Below are 9,193 nucleotides of genomic sequence, written 5' to 3' on the forward strand. Positions count from 1 at the left end.
CGAACCCACGGAGCTTCAACAACTCCGGGGGACCTATTTACCGAACCCTCGGAGCCTTAACAACTCCGGGGCCCATAACCTCTAGCCTCTCCCCATCGCTGACCGCAATCCTAGACGTATCCCTATCCTATGGACCCAATTTTCGAACCCACGGAGTCTTAACAACTCCGGGGGACCTGGGAACCGGACAAAACCCACGGAGATACAGCTGCTCCGTAAGAAAGAATTGTTGAACCCTAAACCACTCCGGGGTCAAGGAACCGAGTCTATCAGAGTCCTCCAACGAGAACTCAAGCAGAGCTGTGCCTGGAAAGCTGACCAGCCTACACCGCGACCACCTTGGGTGTAAGTAAATAATCTTTTCAATCAACCATTACGCCTCCGTGACTGATTCTAGCCCGAGCATACTACACTGCGCCGCGGTTTTCTCCGGCTCCGCGTGCCCGGGCTGCTGGCCACAGCCCGCGTGCACAAAGACGGGCCCGGCTCGCACCTGGCAAGGATGGGATCAGGAGCCGGCCCGCACACCCTAGACAGGGCAATCAGGGAAATAAGGGTAAAAATCAGACCCTCAAATATCAGTGGAAACCTCACACACTTGTCTGTGGAAAAAAAAACTGCATACACCTTTCACTTTAAAACCTGCATTTTTTTTTTAACAGAATATTCAAAAGGCAGGTGTTGCCATGCAAAATGAGATTACAGTGGCAGAATTCGATCCAGAGGGGTTTTCCACTCTTGGTAAGAAAGTTAGTTTTATGTTTTCCTATTCCTCTTATTAGCTTATGCGACTACCATAATGGGGAACACATTCATAATTGTCCTAATTTTACTGGAATGAAGGCTCTGTATCCACATGTACACAAGCAATTTGTCCTTCTGGGAGATCCGTGACAAGCCCTAAATTTATGCTGTGTTTCCTCTTGGACCAAAAATCAATATCATTCCATGGCTGCATGGCTCAGCCCTATTTCTATTTCTGCCTGGGCGCAACAGAACTTGCCCTCCTTGTGGTTATGACATTTGATTGTTATGTTCCCGTCTGCCATGCTTTACAATACAGCACCATCATGACACCAAGACTCTGCATCCATTTAGTTCTTGGTGCATGGGTTCTAGGTTTCTCAGTGGTGAGTTCACTCTTTCTTTTTCATGTCAAAGTGAAGGTTCTGTGGGCTAAATGTAATCAATCATTTCTTTTGTGACAACTCACCACTCTTCCAACTTTCCTGAACTGGCACCAGCTTGTTTAGGAGGATGGACTCCATTTGGCTATTAACAGGAAAACTGGGTTCATTATGCTTACCTATTGTGTCAAACTAATGCATCTTCTATTTTGTTCTGCAGATCCCAACTGCCAAGGAGAAAGAGAAAGCTTTTGGCACTTGCACCTCCCATCTTACAGCTCTGGCGATAGCTTATGGAAGCTGCATTGTTTTGTATGCCAGCCCCTCAGGCAATGTCTCCTTAGGCCAAAGCAGAGTGCTTGCTCTGTTCAGCATTGTGGTGTACCCATTATTGAACCCCTTCATCTACAGCCTAAGAATCAAGACTGTCAAACAGGCTACAAGAGAGGCCTTTCATTGTACTACAGCAAAGTTACTCCCCAGTTATGGCATGCCTCCAGACAGAAAAGCACTGGAACCTCCAAGTGCCTAACTGGCAATGTGCAGAGAAATAATGAAAATATTGCTTGAGGGGAGGGAGGGAGGAAGGAGAGACTAAATTTAAAAATAAGGAAAATGATTCTGTTTTGGAGGAAATTCACTAAAATTATTATTTTTCCCCTGTAAATATGAAAATAGGAAAAGTTACTTGCCAATATGCATTCCTACATAGACAAATGCAACATGAATGTGTTAAAGTAAATTCTGCTGCTTGTTTTTAATTGATTTGGATTCTAAAATTATGTATGTAGTCAACTATCATAACGAATTAATAATATATACTTTATTAAAATAACTATTATTAATAATAATTAGACAAGTAGTCAGTATTCATTGTTGTTTAATTGGGTTTAAGACCTAATTTCAAACAAAAAATTAGATGTGAAATGTCTCTGTATCACACTTCCTAAATTTAGGACCTTGGCCCCTAGAGATTAATTCATAAAACCAATGTACATTTTCACTGACTGGATTTCTTGCATGCATACCAGTGCCTGGATTCTTTACTATTGATTTCATCCAGCAAGAGCACACACCAACTGCAGATGCTTCTTCAGCCTGATGAAGAGAATTTATAAAAAAAAGCTTGTAAAGAAGAATTTTTCCAACTATTTGAGTTGGCCTAATAAAAGATATCAGATTTACCCAAAGAACCTTGTCTGCCTAAAAGCCACATTAGATGCTTATGTTACCCATACAGTACATGGGGATATATATACTCATCCAAATGGTAGTCACAGCAACCATACCATGGAGACGTAGGGATGCATCAAGTATGCAAGACAGAATAAAGAGGAGAGTGTGACTGAAATCCCACCCCTCCCTGAAAAGGCAGATATTCCCTGCAGCAGTCGTGTAACTAAGGGAGGTGGTGATGGGTGGGGAACTGGGGCAGCAGCCCCAGGTGCTGCTTTTGAATGGGAGCAGGGAAGAGTGGGGATGGCAGGAGTGCAAAAGAAGCTGTTGTCACTGGTGGATGATTGTGCTACTGCAGTCAGCACACCAGGAGCCAGAACTGCCCCAGGCATGGAAATGCACTTCTATGCCTTTGCCCTGCAGCCTTGAGTTAGGCAACTTCTTGAGATTGGGATTGTTAGCACTAAGCCTTCTCTTGGGTTTAGATATGGTCAGTTGACTCACTTTTCTCCAGCTTGACAGGACTGAGCACCTGTTTTTTTAATAGGGTGGTGGCCCAGAAAGTGAGAGAGCTGTCAACTTCCCTTCTCAGCCTTAAGGTGTTCAAATATAAGATCCCACTTAGAGAAAGTATCTTAACTCCCAGACTATAGATGTGGTTGCAATAGAGTTTGGGCACACTCTCAGCCCCTTCTGTAGAAGCTGGGCCACTGAATAGAAAAGATTGAGAAATCATGTTGTTAGAAAGAGAAGATAATTCTGTGACCCAGAGAGGTGTGACAGTGCCACAGGGGCTGGGGATCCTGCTTTCTATTTTCTACTCCAAATACTACTTCTGATTCTTCCATGTCCATAGAGCTCTGCTGCCATCCAGACTGTGGGTATAGATGGGTCTAAACATAACCCTAGTTCCTACAAGCACCTGGTACATAAATTCAGAGTACACCTATGCAAAGGTTTTTAGGGAAAAATGGGAAGGAAATCTGCCATGAAAACTGGTATAACTCAATAGGCTCCACGGCCCACACCACCACTATCTTCATCACGGCCATACCGCCACTCACTCAAGGAGGGACCCTCAAAGGACATAGTGCCACAAGCACAGTGTAGGCAGTCCCTTGCTGCTCCAGGGAAGGGTACAACAACTACTTGTCTGTTATATTCTGACCCAGTGGGGAGACTCACAGGCTGCTCATATTTCACCATTTCCCCATACCTCGCATCATGGCTCACAGGAGAAGTGATGACAAGCACAGCTGCACAGTGGGTATGGGTGGTAGGGAGCTGACACTTCTCATGCCAGAGCAAGCTCAGAGGCTATTAGTATTAGTCATGTGACTAAGGTGCAGATAGTGAATGCTGCCCAGTGAAAAGTCCAGAATCAAAATGGAAAGTAATAGAATCTCAACCAGTTACCCAGGTAAACTGAATGGCATTGGCACCCAAAGGCAACATTTTAGTCTTTAGACCCAACATTTAGACCCTCAGGGGATCGGGGACACAGGTAGGTTTGTCCTTGGTCCTCCCAGTTTTGAGTCATGGGTGCAGGAAGGATATATGCATGGAAGAAGTAAAAGAAGACTCTGGTGATGGTGCTACCACAAGGGCTTTGGCTTCTTCGACCATGGCATTCACCTCAGGGACTGAAGCCTATTGGGAAAAGATGACATCCACCTCATGTCAAAGGGGAAGAAGCTTTCTCAGCTATAACGGCAGACCTCCTGGATAGGGCTTTAAACTGAGATGGCTGGGGAACAGGCTATCAACTACTAGCACAAGCCCAAGAAATGGCAGCCTTCAAACCAGCATCCCAGGGTCCAATATGAAACATGCTCCGACACCAGCCAATGGACAGGTTATTCCACAGATCACCAGGAAGCCCAGGGCCTCCAATGGCAGACTTAGTTGCCTGTATACTGTGCCAGAAGCATGGGAAACAAGCAGGAGGAACTGGCCCTCCTAGATTTTTGAGTACAGTGCTTAAAAAACTAGAACTAAAATACCTAATCCCCAGTAAGAAGGTCTAGACTACAAACAATATATTCACTGGCATTGCTTTCACTCATTACATTTTCCGCATAACTGTTTTTCCCCGCAACTTTATCAGGCGGTAAGTTCACTGTTGATCCCTTTCTCATCAGGCCCATCTCCCTGTGCTATTCCAGTATGCCATGACATTTTACTTATGTTTTGGTGTGAAAGATGACTTCTGATAACAGTGAAATCACTTCCTGAACCACAAAGTTCAACTTATCACCACACTGGGACAATAAAGTTAGCACTAATAACAGTGCTCCCCAGGGACTGACTCCTCTCTGCTCCCCCCATGGGGTCACCTTTGGGGACAGAGACCAATGCTCATGACTGGAAATCCCTCCTACTGGGCCTGTGGCACTGCACTCTGGCACGCTGCATTACCTCACTCTGTGCTCACAGTTTGTTCATGGATACTTAACTTATCACAGAACCTGGAGCACATTGAAAGTATGTGGGATTTGGACATCTTAGCCTTGGTGATCTTGGTATCAAATTTGGTCAGGTGTCATATGAGAGCCTATGTCATTATAACTTTGTTCCAGGTATTCATTTTAATGATATAAGTCATTTCAGCCATTATTTATGCAATGAAAGGAGGCAAGTATGTATTATTTCACAGAGACACAGACAGAGGTGGATCAGGAGAGATGAAAACCTATGAAGAGTCATGAAGCTTCTATTTTTCTTCCCAGTCAACAAAGGTAAGTCTTGAAAATTGTAAACTACACAGCGATTGTCAGTGTCCCGTTTATTCTAGAATTCAGCAGCTACAAAATTCACCGAGAATATTACTGTAGTATCACAGAGTTCCTTTAAATGAAGGCATGACCTGGATTAATAATAGAGTCCAAGGTATTTAGGCACCATATTCGCACATATCACCAATGAGAGCTATTTCAATGGACTGCAATATTCCTTAAATTTTGAGTTCCTTAGACCACAGTTTGAGCTTCTTTACTCATTTGAAAGAGCCTAGCATACAGGGCAGTACTGCAAACAAATGTACATCACAGTAATCATTCACAGTAGGAAGGAGTCTGCTATTAATTCTGCTATCACTTTTCTTTTAAAAATACATCTCTCTAATTTGTCTTTCCCCTGCCAGGATCAACCTTCCTTAGTGTTTAAAGATTTAGCACCCTGTTGCTAACATGACCTTGTTCAAGGCTGGCACCTAGCCACCGGAGAAGTAGTTACATTTCATACACTGTAGACGCTTTTAACCTTAGAGATCTCTTTTTCCTCTTTTTACCTTAAAGATGCTTTGCCTTCTTGTCTATAGGCTAAATAAATGGGGAGTCTGTATTTGTTCCCTGTCAGGCATGATCAAACATATCCTGACATGCTTTTCTGAATAACCTATTTTGGTCAATATCCTTTTTGAAGTCTGGACACTGCGATTCAGTAATAGTCTTGGAAGGCAAGACTAAAGCGTATCAGTGCAATTCCTATTCTTAAAATCTCTATCCGTATTATGTTCTCCTGCAGCATTAGTGGAATACTTTCAGAAGAAAAATTGTGCTGCTAGACAGGAGGGCGCAGTGTACAATTGCACATACACAAGCACAGAAATCAATTAGGTGCATACACACACACATAGCCAATTACCAGCCTAGGCATATGCACACCTGTCACCAGTTCAAACACCTACACACACTATACAGACCAAAAATTAGACCAGAATCAATTATCAATACCTGCACACCCAATACACACACACGGATCACTAATTTGTATATCATGCACACAGTGACATATATGTATATCAGTTTACATACATACACTTACCTACATGTACACACAGATGAGTTCCTAACTTGGGTGTTGTGATATGTATGTATGTATGTGCTTGATATACTTGGGATACCTGGGGAAAGGTTAAGGTAAGAAAGTGGAAGTGTAGGGAGTGAAAGTTGCTGGCTGTGAAAGCTACTGGGACTGGGATTAGAACTGGTAGACTAGAGATAGCTGGGCTGAAGAACTGAGGCTGGGGGTTACTTTAGGTTAATGCTCTTTGGGGTATGGACTACCTTTTTGTTTCATGTTTGTACAGCACCTGGCGCAAGGTCCCTGATTGGGGCTCACAGGTATTACTTCGATCTTTGACATCCTCCTGCTGATGCTCATTATCAGTTATGCTGAGGTTTCCCCAGACCTTGCTGGAGCTAGCCAGCCTGTTCTCATAGGCTTAGACCCTTTGAAAATCCCAGTCTAAATCCATAAGAATTCAGAAATGTATTGAAAAACATTGGATCCCAGCCCAAATTTTCTGAAGTTGGAGAGATGGTCATGGCCTTAGGCAAACAAATCTGTGGGCCCCAGGCCAGTCGAGACCCTCCCCCGCCCTATCCTGGTGCTGCCGCCCGTGGGGAGCAGGGCTTGGAGCTGCCACTAGGAAGCAGCCACCATAGTGGTGAGGCTGGGAGAGGGTAGGGGAAGAGAAGGCAGCCAGACGGGGCTATTTGTGCTGCCACCAGGGAGGAAAGGACCGGCCCCCTGTACAGATCAGGGCCCTAGGCGTGTGCCTAGTTTGCCAATGCATTTATCTGGCCCTGGAGATGGCATTCAGTGCCAAGATTTGGTTCCACATGTTACAGAAATGGATGGCAAATGTGAGCATGTGGCTATACACTTCTCAAATTTGAGGTATTTAAATTTCAGAGATTTGGTTCAGACCCATGTCGAAAAGCGATGTTTAAATAACACACAATAGAAGTGAATGTGAAGCCTTGAGGATGTGTCTGAGACCATGCATGAACACAAACTAGCACCCCTCCCTCTGTTTCTTATTTCAAGTCCGATAGAAGGGCAGGAAGTATCTGTGCACTGTATGGAGGAGGTCATTTTAAAAGGTCCTCACTGTGCATGTCACAATGCATGTTACCAATCTGTGTACCCATGGCAAACTCATTTTGCTTTGGAGGAAAACATCTTAACAACACAAAAAGACAAGAAGAGAGTTTTCATTTACTTTTGTTTTGCTGTTTTCAAACAGAAAAGCAAGGCACTTGCAAGGTTGCACTCTCTTTATTGGTATATCATGGCTTGTTGTATTCAAAGAGGAGGAGAGGCTGATTAAGTAGAACAATGAGATTTATCTCAGTTGAATAGTCATCAAAATATTCAAAGCAGGAAGCACACAAAAAATGATGAGCCCTCTCCAAATAATGGCACTGCCAGGGTCACATCTATACATGGACTTTTCCACATACAGAAATGTGCAAAATGCCTAGGATTCCTGTTTTAAAACAGCCACCAGAGTTAATTCCACCTAAACAGGAAACAAGGAACATAAACAGATTTTCACTGACAATTCTCCAAAATCAAGTAAGCCAAAATCTTTAGATATGCAAGCACAGGTCTTAATTCCAAGTTATGATACATTACAAGGTCCCAATTGATCTGAACTGTAGTTGCATAAAGCTCTGATGGTGCCACTCAGAGGGAGGAGATGTAAATAGTGCTTTAAGCCACCTTTCTCCTGTGTGTTCAGCTGCGTGCTAAGACAGTCTCCTGGCATATGTTGGCTCTGTTATGGGTGAATTATAACTGCATGGCATAAGAAGCTGGCAATATCTTCCTATGCCAATGGTCAGGGCTGAGTTGGAATACAGGAGTAGCAACATGGGCTCCACAGCCAACGGGCACTGCAGTAAACTCATTTCTATACAAAACCATGGCATGCAGAGCTGTTTGAATCGCAATGAGCCCAAGCTGCCATTACACTTTGAGCAAGACAGGAAGGGTGGTACAGTTAGCTGGAGATAAGCACTCGATTTCTGGCTCTACCATCAACTCCCTGTGTGACATTTGACTTCTGAGCCCCACTGATCACTCTGTATTGTAGGCTTCTAAATCATTAAAAAATATCTGTCTGTGTCCCCATTCCCTCCCTGTAATATGGGGACAATAGCAGTTCCTTATCTCACAGAGGTGATATGAGGATAAAAGTATGCAGGGCAGGTGACATGTTCAGATGCTACGTCAATAGAGAGATAGGAGTAGGAAAAGCAGATCCCTGACAAGGGATTCAGTTTGATTCATAGTACTTACTTTCAACCTTGTGGACTCCATAAAGAGGCACACCTTTGCACAGTCTCTCAATAGAATCGCCATACAGAAGCCACTCCTTCATTTCAGCAATTATAGAATCAGCGGGTTCATACTGGACCCACCAGTATGTGGGGGAATACATTTTGGTCATCATCTAAAAGAAGATAATGTTAAAATGTAATTAGAAGTAAATGTTGGACCATCATCTTCTACATTAGCCCCACGAGAAATTCTCCATATCTAGTAACATTTTCTCTAGCTATATTCTGAAGTCCCTACCCAAACAAACTGTCAGACTTCCATGAAAGTTTTGCCTGAATAGGAGGAATTATCCAGGTACTAAGCTTTGCAGGAAAACTCACCTGTAGTGAGTGCATCACTGGAGTAGTTACATGATAATAAACATGGGGGAAAAAAACCCATAGGAACTTTATGCTGATAGCATGCAAGCAAAATAAACAGCATACATCTATATACTGGATTCCTACTAACTTTATCATCTACACTAGGGCCATGCGAAGCTTCAGGAGGTGATTCAATTCGGAGGAAATTTGGCTCAATTCGGTGGCCAAATCTCTGAATCTGAATCAAATCGGGACCAATTTAAAGGTCAAAATCAATTCATAGGTCTCCGAATCTTCGGAAAAGATTCGGAGAGCTTTGATGATTCAGGCAGTCCCCGGTGGCTGCAGCAGGGAGCTGCAGCTGACTCCAAGCTGATAAATAGGGGGCAGGGGAGGGGACAGGAGACCATGGGGGGACCTCTGCCAGCCCCCCTGACCCCTCCCCACCCCGCTCCC

General features: G+C 43.8%; 1 protein-coding gene across 1 annotated transcript in view; it reads right to left on the reverse strand.

The window, feature by feature from the left end:
- Positions 1-7,475: 7,475 nt before the first annotated feature.
- Positions 7,476-9,193, reverse strand: part of GKN2 (gastrokine 2) — a 6,157-nt gene continuing 4,439 nt past the window's right edge. The window contains exons 5-6 of the mRNA XM_006032903.1: positions 8,394-8,547; positions 7,476-7,611 (exon numbers count right to left, since the gene is read on the reverse strand). Coding sequence (XP_006032965.1) covers positions 7,529-7,611; positions 8,394-8,547 — 237 coding nt within the window. The 3' untranslated portion in view covers positions 7,476-7,528. The remainder of the gene's footprint in view (positions 7,612-8,393; positions 8,548-9,193) is intronic.

The sequence above is a fragment of the Alligator sinensis genome, unplaced genomic scaffold (genome assembly GCF_000455745.1).
Source record: "Alligator sinensis unplaced genomic scaffold, ASM45574v1 scaffold1030_1, whole genome shotgun sequence".
Classification (NCBI taxonomy): Eukaryota; Metazoa; Chordata; order Crocodylia; family Alligatoridae; genus Alligator; species Alligator sinensis.